The following is a 17,276-nucleotide window of genomic DNA, read 5'->3' on the forward strand; positions in this document are numbered from 1 at the left end:
TCTAACCCTCCTGTCCCCCGGAGGGTGGGGGTATGAAACTCACCCGCTGAGAGCGAAGGGTCAGGGAGCAGGCGGGCAAGGCTGTACTCTGGAGCCCCCCTGGAGGGTTGGTGCTGTTTGGGGCGAGGAGAAGAGAAAAACAACTTTTTATACAATTTCATAATTTAATTTGATCATTCATAAATACATATTTTCTACACAGTGGCTTCCTCTTCCTGGTTGTAGTTCATTTTGTACCTTCTAGGACAAGCTTGGTTGGGGGGCCAACTCCCACATTTGCTGAACCTCAGGATCACAGCTCATCCAGTGCTTATAACTGTGCTTTGAACATAGTAAGCGCTTAATAAATGCCATTATTAATATTATCAGGCGCACACGCGCACATGCACACACACACGTGTCCTGTAAAACCCAGACACCTCACCATCACCATCCTCAGTGGTATTTACTGATGGCTTACAACATAAAGACCACTGTACTAGAGTTCAATACTCTACCCTAATAATAATAATAGTGGCATTTGTTAAACGCTTACCATGTGCCAAGCACAGTACTAAGCCCCGGGGTAGATACAATAAAATCAGGTTGGACATAGTCCCTGGCTCACATAGGACTCACAGTCGTAATCTCCATTTTACAGACGAAGGAACTGAGGCACAGAGAAGTGAAGTGACTTACCCAAGGTTACGGGGCAGACAAGTTCCTGGCCGCAATTCAGTTCTCACATTTGGCAGTGATGGGTGAGGGAGAGGAAATGGAAGAGACAAGGTTAAATGAGGGTGAAATGGCCTGAAGCCTCCACAGTTCCTGGGATCCCAGGAAGGCAAATCTTGTAGGGCTGAGAAGAGCAAAGATGGGTGGGTGCGGGAAGGCCAACAAGAAGGGGCTGGAGGGTGGGAAAAGGGAAACTTTGAAGCATTGAAAAGGCCAAAATGTGGGTGGGGGAGAAGAGGCTGGAACAGAACCAGATTAACCAAGGCCCAGTAGCCACCAGGGCAGTCCCAGCAGCACAGCCACCCCCATGTAGAACTTCACAGCAGTCGTTCAATACATGGTATTTATTGAGTATTGACTGTATACAGTGTACTTCTGAACTCCCAAAACCCAGCCATTCCACTCTAGGGAGAATAGCAGCAGTGTGGGGTCTCCTTTGGCCTGAATCACTAGCTCCCGGCCCCCCATCTTGCTTTCAATAGGATCCTGAGCTGGAAGGCCAAGAAGGGGTTGGGGGGAGTGGGAAGGACGAAAAGGGAAGTTCCACGGGGACTGAGGAAAGGGCAGAGAGCCTGGCCAGGTCAGGAGAGCAAAGGTGAGCACAGACAGGTCGCTAGGTTCAGGAGGAGCAATGACCTGGAGTTCATTTCCCACAACTTCTTCATGGATTTCAAATAAAATACATAAATACTTAAAAAATATAAAATTTTTCTAAGAGGTCACTGACCTAAAGTTAAAAGACCTGAGCACATGGGCCTCACGTCCCTACCCCCTCGGCCCTAGAAAGGGGCTTGGGAGCCCCTCGGCCAAGAGCAACACTGGAAAGCTTGGCACACCCTGCCCCTGAGAGCGCAGATCTACTCGGGTGGCCGACAGTCCGGAAACAATGGACAGCTGGGCCCAAGAGAAAGCCGCTCCTAAAATCCCAGCCGTGAAGCTCTGAGGGCCCATGATGATTCTTCAGACCGCAACCCCACCGCCCCAGCAGCAGACATGCTGAACAATGGCCTCCGCGATGCTCATCTTCCCAGTGGAGACTGGGGCACCCGAGAACAAATAAGGGACCCTCCGATGCTCCTTGAGGTAGGTGATGTTATTATTTCCTAGGTGGGCTAAACACGTCCCCTATGGCAAATCGACTGAGGACTTGAGAGTCCAAGAGTCCTTGTGCTTTACCATACCTGCTCCTACATTCATACAGAGTTGTCCAGATTTGACGAAGAGATACCGCTCACAGTGAAACTCATGTTTGGGTGTGAAATATGAGCACCCAAAGCCTGCCAATATACTCCCCAGTGGGGAAGGCCCCTTGGGTATCTTGGTCAGGGGTACCATCTACTGCCCATCCCAGGCCCGGGCTCCTGGACAAACTAGCCAGGGAGCAAGGGGATCAATCACCCAGGCACCTTAATTGCCATAGAGGATTCTAGCACAGAGCCACTGTTCCCGGAGCCTGGCATCTCAGCTTCACAACTCGCAAAGACATATAACTTGGAGGTGATGAGCGAGTCCTGGATGGTCTCCCAGATCAGCTTCAGGTGCATCTCGTCCAGGGTCTCCAGCATGGTGTTGATGGAGGCGTCCATCCCCATCTTCATCTGCCAGGTTCTCAGCAGGCTATGGGGCTGGTCCTTGGGGTACTTCTCTCTGTCTCGGGCCAAGTCGATCTCATTCTGGCTCAGGCCAAGTCGGATCATATAGCCGTTCCAGGACTTCCAGGGTACCTTCTGTTCAAGGTGGGGCAAGGCCTTCTCCAGAGCTGGGAAGTAAAGCCAAAGAAGCACCCGCTGAGATGGGAGGGGCTGCTGGGGAGGGCTGACGTCAGGCCTCCCAGCTAGGACAGTGGACCACCATTTGGGGCAAGTGAGATGAGGCATTCAGGTGACACGCCTGTCCCTGCCATTTTCCCTGCTTCACGACATCCTTTGTGAAAAAAACTGGCAGGGAAATCCCGGGGCTGATAGCTGAAAGTCTCAAAGATCTAATCACAAGCAATACAGACCACACCCCCAGTCCCCACCCATTTTGGAAGCGGAGGTCTGGCGTTCTCTGGGCCCGTTAACAACGGACCAAGGCACTCTGCCATCTTGCCTCATACACTTACTCTCCATTTGGCTGACTCAAATGGCTGGAACCAGAATCCTTCTGCTTTTGGGCTGAGGGGCCACGGCTTCTTTCTGCTCCTGCGGAAGACACGCCACTGGGAAGTCAGGACGGGCCTCCCCACTCCTAGACCGGTCTCCCGACCCCGGCCCAACCCCTCCAAACCCCTCGGCCATTTCCCACCGCCTTCGCCTACCCTTCTGGCTGCGGTGACCCCACACAGACAGGAAAGCAGTGAGAAGCAGCGTGGCTTAGTGGAAAGAGCACAGGCTTGGGAGTCAGAGGTCATGGATTCTAATCCTGGTTCCGCCCCTTGTCTGCTGTGTGACCTTGGGCAAAGCATTTCACTTGCCTGTGCCTCAGTTCCCTTATCTGTAAAATGGGGATCAATCAATCAATCAATCAATCGTATTTATTGAGCGCTTACTGTGTGCAGAGCACTGTACTAAGCGCTTGGGAAGTACAAGTTGGCAACATATAAAGACCTTCAGGCCAATGTGGGATATGGACTGTGTCCCGCTTGATTAGCTGGTATCTCCCCCAGTGTTTAGTACAGTACAGTACACGGCACATAGTAAGCGCTTACGAAAAGCAGTATGGCTTACTGGATAGAGCATGGGCCTGCGAGTCATAAGGACCTGGGTTCTGATACCGGCTCTGCCACGTGTCTGCTGTGTGACCTTGGGCAAGTCACTTCACTGCTCTGGGCCTCAGTTACCTCATCTGTAAAATGGGGATTAAGACTGTGAGCCCCACGCGGGACAGGGACGGTGTCCAACCTGATTAACTTGTACCTACCCCAGCTTTTAGAACTGTGCTTAGCACACAGTTAGCACTTAACAAGTACCGTTAACAAATACCATAAGGGAAGAACAGAGCGGGAACTCCAGCCACTCACCATAAGAGACTCCTCTCTGTCTGAAGTTCTGGGCTGAGGCTGCAGCAGGGCCCTTTGGACTTCTCGACTGCTCAGAACCTCCTGGTTGTGCTCACTGTCCCTGTCCCCGGGCCTCTGGCCGCATGGAGCCACGAACAAGGGTAAACAGTCCTTGGAAGGGGAAGATAAAAGGGAAATGGTCAAGTCAATCAAAGAGCGGGATTTCTCAAGAGCCTGCTACGGGTTGGGCACTGCACTAAGGGCTTGAGATGCAGTGTGGCCTAATGGATAGAGCACAGGCCAGCGAAGCAGAAGGACCTGGGTTCTAATTCCAACTCCACCACTTGTCTGTTGTGTGACCTTGGGCAAGTCACTTCATTTCTCCGTGCCTCAGTTACTCACCTGCGAAATGGGGATTAAGACTGTAGGCCCCATATGGGACATGGACTGTGTCCAACCTGATTACTTTGTATCTACCCCAGGGCTTAGAACTGTGACTGGTACACATTAAGCACTTAACAAATACCATTTTTTTTAAAAAAAATGGTGGGGTGGCGGTACGTGGGAGAACACAAGGAAGTAAGATTCATGCTTCTTGTAGGGCAGGGCACCAGGTTTGCAGGACTCCTGGGTTCTTCAGTCTTTTTCTCTCTGCTTACTCTACTGGATGGGATTGTTTCTGCCCCCTGATGCTGGGGCTTAGTTGTTAATGGAAGCCTCCAGTTCACTTTAGCATTTGGGTACTAAATATTTCCCAAGAAATCCCACCACCTAGATGCTGCTGCACCATATTGGCGGGGGACACGGTTCCCCGCCAACATTGTCCAGCCCACTGCCACCCAGACTGGCAGTCAAACCAGCTGGGCTGGGTTCTGGGGAGATGCACATAGTCTGGGTGCCAAATGGGGAGACCACCTTTTTTTAAAAAAATGGTATTTTGTAAGTGCTTACTAAGTGCCAATCAATCACACCTATTTATTGAGTGCTTACTGTATGCAGCTCACTGTACTAACTGCTTGGGAGAGTACAACAGAATTCACAGACACATTCCCTGCCTAAAATGAGTTTACAGTCCAAGCACTGTACTAAGAGCCGGAGTACAGACAAGGTAATCAGTTTGGACACAGTCCATGTCCCACATGGGGCTCACAGTCTTCATCCCCATTTTACAGAAGAGGCGACAGAGGCAAAGAGAAGTTAAGTGTCTTGCCCAAGGTCACACAGCAGACAAGTGGTGGAATCAGGATTAGAATCCAGGTCCTTCTGACTCACAGGTTCGTGGTCTATCTGCTATGCCACACTGTTTCACTTGGAGTCAGAAAGCTAACACCTCAGAGAACTGGAACGTCAGATGCTTAGGGTCCCCCATCGCCGACCCCAACCCCCCAAACCGTCCCTCAGCAGAGCAAAGCCATCGTCTCACCCTGAGGTTGGAAAGAAGTTTCCTGGTGCCCAGGTGACTCACTGGAAGAGAAAAACGACTCCTTTCAACAAGGACTTATGGGAAAAGGAGATTTACTATTCCTTGTTTTCTCCCCCAACCCCCTCCCTTCCTCAGAGCTGCCCCGGGAGGCAAGAAGCAGAGGAGGAGCAGAGAGGGGGAGCTTTCCAGTCCTCTGCAGGAGGGATTGAGGGCACTTGCAAGGCAGTAAGAGTAGGAGCAGAATGCTTAGGGGGGAGTGGACCTCCAGGAAATGGTGGGGTGGCGATTCAGTTCTGCTGGGTTCTCCTCTTACCAATGCCCCAACTGTCCTCATCGAGGGCCAAAATGTTTGGTCCCAACCTAGTAGAGGTCTGCCTCAGCCCCTCTGCTCTGCTCCCATCCTAGGGCAGCTCACCTCCAGAGGGTGGATTATGCAGACAGAACTTCCAAAGGGCAATTCCAGAGGCCAACAGTAGAAACAACAAGAAGACACTTAAGATCCAGTGAAGTGTTGTGCCTGAGGAAGGAGAAAGAAGAGGGGGCGTGGATGGGGTGATCACCTCTTCCCCATCCACTCTGCCCCCAACAGCAGGGTGACTCCTCTAGCTGACTGGGAGGCTGACTTGTGGGGTGGGGAAGCCCCCTCTTCCTCTCCCCCTCCCCCCCATTCCCCCCACTTTACCTCCTTCCCCTCCCCACAGCACCTGTGCATATGTATATATGTTTGTACGTATTTATTACTCTATTTCACTTGTACATATTTATTCTATTTATTTTATTTTGTTAATATGTTTTGTTGTCTGTCTCCCCCTTCTAGACTGTGAGCCCGCTGCTGGGTAGGGACCATCTCTATATGTTGCCACCTTGTACTTCCCAAGCAGTTAGTACAGTGCTCTGCACACAGTAAGCGCTCATTAAATATGATTGAATGAATGAATGAATGAAGGGTGGTGATTGAACATATCAGAACACCTGGCTTCTAGCCCCAGCTCTGCCTGAAGGGACTATGCCACCAGTGGGGAAGGTTCCTGACCAAAGGTTTTTATCTGATGGCAGGTGGACCAGCTGTCCCGAGGTGAACCGGGGTACCCACCATCTCAAGGTCAAACTCTATCTTGTGACTACCTGAGCCAGCAAAGCGGAGCTCAGAAGTGTGGGCGGGACTCTACCCCCACAACCAAAACCACTAGATTCACATCCTAGGCCAGGAATACAGAAGGTGTCCCTTGCCCCCGTGCCAATCAAATAAGGTATGGAGGCTAGAGGCCAACACTGGTACCGAACAGCAGCCCCTTAGGTCGCCAAGGGGACCTGCTCGTAAAAATCCTTCGAGGTCACCCGGCAGCGGGCTGCACCTCTGCCTGCCTATTCACTCACTGGAACCCGTGCCCCGGAAAGGAACTAATCGGCAGAGAAAATAGTGTGAAAGGGCACAAGCCACTAGCACTATAGTAGATTCCTCTGTGCAGGTTTTTGGTCCTGAAATCTCAGGACTACCTCGTCGTCATCGAGCCCATCATCCCCACTCCTCAAGTACACACCTGTGCTTGTGGAAGCGGCACACTGCAGATCGCTCCAGGGCTGGCAGGAGCTGACCATCACCGTGCCTTCAGGGCACCTGGCACAAAAATGGGGAGATGGAGGCCCCTCTACATCAGACACAGCTGGTATTGGAAGGTGAGGCACGCCCAGGGGATGACCAGGAAAGGGCAGGAAGACCCACCAGGGACAAATGGCAGGGCCCAGGGGTGACACAAACCAGAGGATGCGGTCCCAGAGGCCAGTCAGAGGATGAAGAGCACTCAGTGTGTCCTGCTCTCAACAGAAAGCATTCAAGGAGGAGGAGAAGAAGCAAGAGGAAGAGGAGGAAAGGCTGAGAACCATCAGATGGATAGGGACGTCTGGCCTCAAAAAAGTCCTGAAGAAGATGGGAAGGAAAGGTGGAAGAGGGAGGGCAAAAAAAATGAGTATTCTAAGGACGCCAGAGGAAGAATGTGGGGGTCCCGTCAGGGGAGCAGGCATCACCTACTTTAGCTCTTGCCCTTCCCACAGCAGCAATCCCCCTGCCTGACACCATGCTGATTCGTTGTCCTGGAGACCTTACCTGGTTTTGCACTTCATGCACACCTCACGGGGATGGTCACGTGGGCAGAAAGTGCCAGCCTTGCAGTGACATTGGGTGTCTTTGGTGGGAGTACAGGGACTCATCTCTTCCTGATCTGGACACCAAGGGGAGAGAGAATTCAGAGACCTCCCGCTGACCCCCCAACCCTCCTCCCAATCCTGCCTCCTTTTGCAGATACCCTCCCCAGGAGAGTAGTGTGTTGCAGGCTAATTGCAATCCTTTCTAAAAGCTCCCCCAAACACAGAACCCATCCGAAGCCTGTTATCTCTGGCACCACCCCACACCCCGCACCCTCCGCTCCTCTGCCGCTAATCTCCTCACCGTACCTCGTTCTCGCCTGTCCCGCCATCGACCCCCGGCCCACGTCATCCCCCGGGCCTGGAATGCCCTCCCTCTGCCCATCCGCCAAGCTAGCTCTCTTCCTCCCTTCAAGGCCCTACTGAGAGCTCACCTACTCCAGGAGGCCTTCCCAGACTGAGTCCCTTCCTTCCTCTCCCCCTCGTCCCCCTCTCCATCCCCCCATCTTACCTCCTTCCCTTCCCCACTGTACCTGTATGTATGTATATATGTTTGTACATATTTGTTACTCTATTTATTTATTTATTTATTTTACTTGTACATATCTATTCTATTTATTTTATTTTGTTAGTATGTTTGGTTTTGTTCTCTGTCTCCCCCTTTTAGACTGTGAGCCCACTGTTGGGTAGGGACTGTCTCTATATGTTGCCAACTTGTACTTCCCAAGCGCTTAGTACAGTGCTCTGCACACAGTAAGCGCTCAATAAATACAATTGATGATGATGATGATGATGATGATGGCACCTGGTTTGCAGATTTGGCACTTGATGCAGTGGACGAGTCCATTGGGGAATGCAGTGAAATTGGTGCCGTTCTGGCAAGGAGCACAAATCCCATATTTCATCATCATCATCAATCATATTTATTGAGCACTTACTGTGTGCAGAGCACTGTACTAAGCGCTTGGGAAGTACAAACTGGCAACATATAGAGACAGTCCATATTTGTACGGAATGGTGCATCCCTCTTTGACATATTGTCCCGATGGAAAATGTAAGAGGGCAGGAGAGAGAGGGAGAGAAACGGAGGCAGATGAAGGCTACCACCTAAGTGAATCAACCAATGGTATTTATTGATCCCCAGTTATTGAGCACAGGAATCACCAGTTTTCCACCCACTCTGGGAAGTGATGCTTACCCATTGGGCTGGGGGCTCCTGGGAGTCCGGGAATCCATCCTGAAAAGGGATGTGGAGCCCAGGAGTCAGACTCAGCTAAAACCCAGAGCTCCATAGGAGGGAGGGGAGGGAGGATGGGGGGGACTGGAAGGAGGAGAAGAGGGCCATACCTGCCGGACACAGTAGACATTGCCGTCCTTGGTGTTTATAGAACTTCAGTTCCTCCTGGCTGCCCTTCCAGCCCTAGGGAGTAGTTCCTCGGGTGGAGAGTGAATTCCTCTTTGAGATACTGGCTGACTCCACCGGGTGCTGCGGACAAACAAAAATGAGGTCCCAAGTTAGAAGCTCTCCCATCTCCCACTGCTAACCATACCGTTAACTAAAACTGCACTTTTTTCCCTAAGGATTCCAAGTCTCACCTGCTAACCATACGTTTAGCTGCACTTTTTTTCCTAAGGATTCCAAGTGCCTGAGAAGCAGTGTGGCTCACATGGAAAGTGCACGGGCCCAGGAGTCAGAAAACCCCAATTGTAACCCTGGCTCTGCCACTTGTCTGCCGTGTGACCTTGGGCAAGTTATTTAGCAGTTCCGCCCCCCAGTTATCTCATCTGTAAAATGGGACTTCAAAAGCTGTTGTCCCTCCTCCTTGGACTGTGAACCCCATGTGGGACAGGGACTGTGTCTGACCCGATTATCTTGTATTTTCTCCAGCGCTTCGTGTAGTGCCTAACACATAGTAAGCACATAACAAATGCCACAATTATTAGGACTCTTCTGCCTAGGCGTGATCCTTGACAAGACTTCATCAGGCAGTTACCATGGATGAGGTTCTATAAGGTTCATTTGCTCTTGTAGGAACTTGTGTTTTATGGAACTGCTTCACCCAGTGATGCTCCCACATCACAACAATGCCCCCTCCCCATCACACACACACACACCCCTTGGAGAAGTAGCATGGCCTAGTGGATTGACGACAGGCCCTGGAGTTAGAAGGACCTGGGTTCTAATCCTGACCCCACCACTTTGCTGTGTAATCTTGGGCAAGTCACTTCATTTCTCTGTGCCTCAGGGTACCTTACTTGTGAAATGGAGGTTAATTGTGAGCCCCATGTGGTACATGGACTGTGCCCAACCTAATTAGCTTGAATCTACCCCAGCGCTTAATACAGTAACTGGTACAGAGTAGGCACTTAAACACCACTTTAAAAAAAAAAGACCTTATCTCCAGTCAGACCTTCACCGTTGTCAATGTCCCAGTCAGGGTCACTTTGATCCAGGGAGGCTTCTTGCCAGCTGAACAGCATCTGAACACCACCCCATCACACTGGGGACTCTGGGCAGAAATTCCCCTGCCACTCAGTTTCCTCAGGGGCTGGCTAGCATGACTAGATGGTCCTGTTTTAGCTGGTCTTTCTTTCCCCTGCCCAGACCTGACTTGGTCCCAGATGCCTTTATGTTGGCATTTTTTATTTTCACCTCCCAGCATCCCTGAGCCTCTGCTCCTGCGGCCAAGCCCCACGACTCAGGAGCGGGAGCTCCCCAAGCTCATGGGGATCCAAGAGGGAAAGGCCATGGCTCCGGAGCCAGGGAAAACCCTCTAGATTTGGTGGATTTCCACAAAAGTTTCCGCACGGCGCCACTGTGTTACGTTATGTATCCGGCCTAACATACAGAGCATAACCTACCTCTGCTACTTCCAGGCTGGCAGATTGCCCAGCCTCCTTGAATGCTGTCAACGGGACTGAGAGCTGAGGTTAGCAGTGGCGGCATGGGAAGTGCCGTGCTGAACTTCAGGACACCTTAGCTTGTTGATCTTCATATTTTTATTGTCTTTGAAAAGAAAAGGCAGTTGGCTTCACCCAAACACACTTACAAATACACTCCTTTCAATCTGATAAACCCACAGTGATCGCAATTTCTGGGAAGTGGCAGGAAGGTTTTCAGAGACATGAGGCCTGAAGGTGAGGGGGGGGGGGGTTGTTTATTCAGAAGACCACCTGCTGACGAGAGAAACATATCCCTCTGCTGTGCCCCTGTTTTGCAGTTCTGACCCTCAGTTATCTCATTTGTAAAATGGGACTTCAAAAGCGATTGTCCCTCCTCCTTGGACTGTGAACCCCATTTGGGACAGGGACTGTGTCTGACCCGATTATTCAGCCTCTATTTTACTATTCTAGCCCCATTCGCTGCTCCAAAGCCCAGAGGATTTTGGTATAAGAGGTAGGATTTGCCCTCTGTGATTGTTGAAACAGAAATCTCACCAGCCTGAACTTCCTTTTTTCCTTCAGTTGCCCAGGAGTGTGCGGTGTTTGTGCCTAACACATTCCATTGGCCTGACACCTCAGGAGATGACTCAGAGAGGGAGGCCCTCTCTCTCCTCTCTCCTTTCCCACCCTCCCCTTCCATCCTCTCCTTTCAGTCCAGGGGGTCTTTTTCAGTTCTTCTATGGGTGAGGGGGAAGGAAGGCTGAATCCTGGGGGTGGGGGAAAGGAGGAGAGATTGTGAGGAGATCTTGAGAAGGCAGCGTGGGTCCTGATTATCTTGTCTTTACCCAGCACTTAGCACAGTGCTTGGCACATAGTAAGCACTTAATAAATACAAAAATTATCATTATAAGAGGTCATAGGATGAAAATGTTTGAGAACCACTGCTTCAGACCTTAAATAGTTTTATTTTTTAAGTTGTCTTTCCATTTTTGTTCCTTCCCTAGTCCTTTCTCCTCCATTCTCTACTCTTGGCACTCTAACTAGAGAGTACTCTTTTTTTTTAATGGCATTTGTTATGGGCTTACCTTGTGCTAGGCACTGTACTAAGCACTGGGGTTGGGCACAGTCCATGTTCCCTCATGGGGTTCACAGCTTTAATCCCCATTTTACAGATGAAGTAACAGACACAGAGAAGATAAGTGACTTGCTCAAGGTCCAACAGCAAATTAGTGGCAGAGCTGCGATGAAAACAGAGGTCCTTTGACTCCCAAGCCTGTGCTTTTTCCACTAGGCTACACTGCTTCCTGTTTCTATATAACCACTGAACACCAGGTCAAAATTACCTGGTCTAGGCTCCCCAGTATATTTTATGAGTTGGGGATAGTCATTTGGGGCTGGAATGGCTAGATCATGATCCAGAATGAGGGTGAGAATAATAATTTATGGGATCAAACAGGTGGATACATGACAAAGCATATATACGGATTGGTCACAGTTGACCCACACTTCCTTCCTGTTTTTGCTCCTCTCCCCCCACGGAAATTTATCTCCCAAGGGCATCACTAAAGCTACCTGTTTCTAGTAGTAACAGTATTCATTAAGGATTCACTGTGGGTATGGGAGCGGACGCACAGATAGGAGACCTTCATGAGGCTCACAACAAGGTTGGGGAGGTCAGTAAAGAGCCCACTGGATTCCAGCAATCACATCATAACAGAAAGCAGTATGGCCTGGTGGAAAGAGCAAGGGCTTGGGAGTCAGGGGTCCTGGGTTCTAATTCTGCCTCTGCTCCTTGCCTGCTTTGTGACTTTGGAAAAGTCACTTACCTTTTCTGTGCCTCAGTTTCCTCATCTGTAAAATGGGGTTTAAATACCTGCTCTTCTTCCTCCTTGCATGTGAGTCCTGTGAGACAGAGGCTGTGACCCATTATCTACCCCGGGGTTAAGCACAGAGTAAGTGCTTAACAAATACCATCATTATTATTATTATTATTATTATCATTACAGAGGCCCAACACGCTCTTTCAGACCTCCTCTCCCACAGCTAAAGCCGTCACAATGCAGCAACCACAAACTCCTTAAGGGTGACTCACCCCTCCCGCCGCAAAAAACATGAAAAACAGCGTGGCTAGTAGCTACCGCACGGGCCTGGGATTCAGAAGGACCCTGATTCTAATCCCGACTCTGCCATCTGTCTGCTGTGTGACCTTGGGCGATTCATTTCACCAGTCTGTGCCTCAGTTCCCTCATCTGTAAAATAAAAATGGGGATTAAGATGGTGATCCCCATGTGGGAGATGAACTGTGTCCAACCTGATTATCTTATAATCTACCCCAGGGCTTAGAGCAGTGCCTGACACATAGTAAGCGCTTAATAAATACCATACCACACACGCATTGGGTGGCTCGCTCGGTGCCCAAGAGCGTAAAAACCTCCCACGAGGGGATCGTTCACAACAGAGAAGCCTGATCCTAAGAGGTCATCCAAAACTGTATCTCAAGACGGCATAGTGGAGAATTGGCAAAAGTTTTCAGCCTGCAATAATCATGCCATCGCAAACTACGACAGCATCCCTGCGCAAGGCTGTCTTCCCTGGTCTGAACATCCGAGGGCTTTGGAGCCTACAATTCCCACACGAGGGACTGAAAGTCACCTCTGAGCGGGGGTCTCCAGCGTCCTGGCCGGGCGGGAAGGGCAAGCAGCCCCCCTCCGGACCAGAGCCCGGCCCCTAGGGAAGCGTCCTGGAGGAGAAGGCAGGTGGGGAGGCCGGGAAGCCCTCCAAGGTCTCCCTCCAGACGGCAGCGTAGCTTTGGGAAAAGAGCCCAGGGTTGGGAGTCAGAGGACAAGGGTTCTAATTCCTCCTCCGCCACTTGTCTGCTGTGTGACCTCGGGCAAGTCGCATAACTTCTCTATGCCTGTTACCTCATCTGTAAAATGGGGATTAAAACTTTGAGCCCCCTCGTGGGACAACCTGATTACCCTGTATCCACCCCAGCGCTTAGAACAGTGCTCGGCACTTAGTAAGCGCTTAATAAATACCATTATCATTATTATCACAGCGTGGCTCAGGCCCTGTGTACAGCGCTGTTCAGTCCGGGGGCTTCTCCTAATAATAACAGTAATAATAATGCTAATGATGGTTTTTGTTAAGCACTTACTATGTGCCAGGCACCGTTCTAAGCACTGGGGTAGACACGTGGTAATCAGGTTGGACACAATCCCTCTCCCACATGGCGCTCACGGTCTTAATCCCCATTTTCCGGACAAGGCCCAGAGAAGTGAAGTGACTTGCCCAGGGTCACCCAGCATGCATTCATTCATTCAATCGTATTTATTGAGCGCTTACTGTGTGCAGAGCACTGTACTAAGCACTTGGGAAGTACAAGTCGGCAACATACAGAGATGGTCCCTACCCGGCTCAGAGTCTAGAAGGGGGAGACAGACAGCGTGGCTCAGTGGAAAGAGCCCGGGCTTTGGAGTCAGAGGTCATGGGTTCAAACCCCGGCTCTGCCAATTGTCAGCTGTGTGACTTTGGGCAAGTCACTTCACTTCTTAGAACAGTGCTTTGCACACAGTAAGCGCTTAATAAATGCCATTATTATTATTATTCTCTGTGCCTCAGTTACCTCATCTGTAAAATGGGGATTAAGACTGTGAGCCCCCTGTGGGACAACCTGATCACGTTGTAACCTCCCCAACGCTTGGAACAGTGCTTTGTACATAGTAAGCGCTTAATAAATGCCATCATTATTATTAACAAAACAAAACACGTGGACGGGTGTCAAGGTCGTCAGAACAAATAGAATTAAAGCTTTATGCACATCATTAACAAAATAAATAGAATAATAATAATGATGGCATTTATTAAGCGCTTACTATGTGCAAAGCACTGTTCTAAGTGCTGGGGAGGATACAAGGTGATCAGGTTGTCCCACAGGGGGCTTACAGTCTTAATCCTCATTTTACAGATGAGGTAACTGAGGCACAGAGAAGTTAAGTGACTTGCCCAAAGTCACACTGCTGACAACTGGCAGAGCTGGGATTTGAATCCATGACCTCTGACTCCAAAGCCCGGGCTCTTTCCACTGAGCCACACTGCTTAGCTTTTAGACTGTGAGCCCACTGTTGGGTAGGGACTGTCTCTATAAGTTGCCAACTTGTACTTCCCAAGCGCTTAGTACAGTGCTCTGCACACAGTAAGTGCTCAATAAATACGATTGATTGATTGATTGAAATAGAATAGTAAATATGTACAAGTAAAATAAATAGGGTAATAAATCTGTACAAATATATATACAAGTGCTGTGGGGAGGGGAAGAAGGTAGGGCGGGGGGGGGGGATTCATTCATTCATTCAAGGAGAAGCAGCCTGGCTCAGTGGAAAGAGCCCGGGCTTTGGAGTCAGAGGTCATGGGTTCGAATCCCGGCTCTGCCACATGTCTGCTGTGTGACCTTGGGCAAGTCACTTAACTTCTCGGAGCCTCAGTTTCCTCATCTGTAAAATGGGGGTGAAGACTGTGAGCCCCCCGTGGGACAACCTGATCACCTTGTATCCTCCCCAGCGCTTAGAACAGTGCTTTGCACATAGTAAGCGCTCAATAAATGCTATCATTATTATTATTATTCAATCGCATTTATTGAGCGCTTACTGTGTGCAGACCACTGTACTAAGCGCTTGGGAAGTACAAGTTGGCAACATATAGAGCCCAACAGCGGGCTCACAGTCGAGAAGGGGGAGACAGACAACAAAACTAAACATATTAACAAAATAAAATAGATGGAATAAATATGTGCCCCACCCATGATGCCACCCTGCTTCTCCTCGTCCTTGTCCTCCTCCTGGGCCGGCAGGTGGAGGGCCCCCCGAAGGATCATGCCAGGGCATGCCGTGAGAGGAAGGCGGATGCCCGGGGGCACGGTGCCCACCCGCTTAGGGCACGGATGGGGACTCACCCGGAGCAGGAGATGGCAACGGCGACCCTGAGCCTCGCACTCCAGGACCAAGTCATCTCATCATCATCATCATCATCAATCGTATTTATTGAGCGCTTACTGTGTGCAGAGCACTTTACTAAGCGCTTGGGAAGTACAAATTGGCAACATATAGAGACAGTCCCTACCCAACAGTGGGCTCACAGTCTCAAAGGGGGAGACAGAGAACAAAACCAAACATACTAACAAAATAAAATAAATAGAATGGCTATGTACAAGTAAAATAAATAGAGTAATAAATATGTACAAACATATATACATATATACAGGTGCTGTGGGGAAGGGAAGGAGGTAAGATGGGGGGATGGAGAGGGGGACGAGGGGGAGATAATAATGGCATTTGTTAAGCGCTTACTATGTGCAAAGCAGTGTTCTAAGCACTGGGGTGGGGGATACAAGGTGATCAGGCTGTCCCACGTGGGGCTCACAGTCACCATCCCCATTTTCCAGAGGAGGTAACTGAGGCTCCGAGAAGTTAAATGACTTACCCAAGGTCACACAGCAGACATGTGGCGGAGCCGAGACTCGAACGCTCCCCAAGGAGGCCCGGGCCAGGGCTATTCCTCCTCCTGGGCTTCGATGCCACGGCCTGGTCCAGGGGTCGTCTGGTCCTTTGGATGATGATGATAATAATAATAATAATAATAATAATAATAATAATAATGGCATTTGTTAAGCGCTCACTATGTGCAAAGCACTGTTCTAAGCGTTGGATCTGCAGCCCACTCCAGCTCCACTCCACTTCTCTTCCCGCGGCCGGGCACAGCGGGTTTAATACTGGGGGAGGGAGCGTTACATCAGAGGGCGGAGCCTGGGCGCAAAGTACAGACCGCCCGGTTGACGGGGAAAAATAATAACGATGGCATTTGCTGGGCCTTACTATGTGCCAAGCACTGTTCTAAGCGCTGGAGGTGGGGGGGGGGGTACAAGGTAGACAGGTTGTCCCACGTGGGGCTCGCACTTTTAATCCTCATTTTACAGATGAGGGATCTGAGGCCCAGAGAAGTGAAGTGACTTGCCCAAAGTCACACAGATGACAAGTGAAGGAGTCGGGATTAGAACCCATGACCTCTGAATCCCAAGCACGGGCTCGTCTCACTGAGCCGCGCTGCTTCTCTGGTGATGGCATTTGTTAAGCGCTTATTATGTGCCAAGCACTGTTCTAAGCACTGGAGGGGGGTACAAGGTAGACAGGTTGTCCCACATCGGGCTCGCATTTTTAATCCCCATTTTACAGATGAGGGAACTGAGGCACAGAGAAGTGAAGTGACTTGCCCAAAGTCACACAGTTGACAACTGGAGGAGCCGGGATTAGAACCCATGACCTCTGAATCCCAACCACGGGCTCGTCTCACTGAGCCACGCTGCTTCTCTGATGATGGCATTTGTTAAGCGCTTATTATGTGCCAAGCACTGTTCTAAGCGCTGGAGGGGGGTACAAGGTAGACAGGTTGCCCAATGTGGGGCTCACACTTTTAATCCCCATTTTACAGATGAGGGAACTGAGGCACAGAGAAATGAAGTGACTTGCCCAAAGTCACACAGATGACAAGTGAAGGAGTCGGGATTAGAACCCATGACCTCTGAATCCCAAGCACGGGCTCGTCTCACTGAGCCACGCTGCTTCTCTGATGATGGCGTTTGTTAAGCGCTTACTATGTGCCAAGCACTGTTCTAAGTGCTGGAGGGGGGTACAAGGTAGACAGGTTGTCCCACGTGGGGCTCGCACTTTTAATCCCCATTTTACAGATGAGGGATCTGAGGCCCAGAGAAGTGAAGTGACTTGCCCAAAGTCACACAGATGACAAGTGAAGGAGTCGGGATTAGAACCCATGACCTCTGAATCCCAAGCCCGGGCTCGTCTCACTGAGCCACGCTGCTTCTCTGATGATGGCATTTGTTAAGCGCTTACTATGTGCCAAGCACTGTTCTAAGCACTGGAGGGGGGTACAAGGTAGACAGGTTGTCCCACGTCGGGCTCGCACTTTTAATCCCCATTTTACAGATGAGGGAACTGAGGCACAGAGAAGTGAAGTGACTTGCCCGAAGTCACACAGTTGACAACTGGAGGAGCCGGGATTAGAACCCATGACCTCTGAATCCCAACCACGGGCTCTTCTCACTGAGCCACGCTGCTTCTCTGA

General features: G+C 50.3%; 1 protein-coding gene across 1 annotated transcript; it reads right to left on the reverse strand.

Annotated features, from left to right (window-relative positions):
* Positions 1 to 840: 840 nt before the first annotated feature.
* Positions 841 to 15,724, reverse strand: LOC119928556 (tumor necrosis factor receptor superfamily member 10A-like). The gene is given in 9 exon segments (XM_038746923.1): positions 841 to 2,473; positions 2,819 to 2,897; positions 3,716 to 3,865; positions 5,118 to 5,158; positions 5,533 to 5,634; positions 6,659 to 6,735; positions 7,222 to 7,336; positions 8,607 to 8,745; positions 15,621 to 15,724. Coding segments are annotated over 7 exon segments (918 nt in total). The 5' UTR covers positions 7,326 to 7,336; positions 8,607 to 8,745; positions 15,621 to 15,724; the 3' UTR covers positions 841 to 2,108.
* Between the last annotated feature and the right edge of the window lie 1,552 nt (positions 15,725 to 17,276).

The sequence above is a fragment of the Tachyglossus aculeatus genome, chromosome 5 (assembly GCF_015852505.1).
Source record: "Tachyglossus aculeatus isolate mTacAcu1 chromosome 5, mTacAcu1.pri, whole genome shotgun sequence".
In the NCBI taxonomy this organism is placed as follows: domain Eukaryota; kingdom Metazoa; phylum Chordata; class Mammalia; order Monotremata; family Tachyglossidae; genus Tachyglossus; species Tachyglossus aculeatus.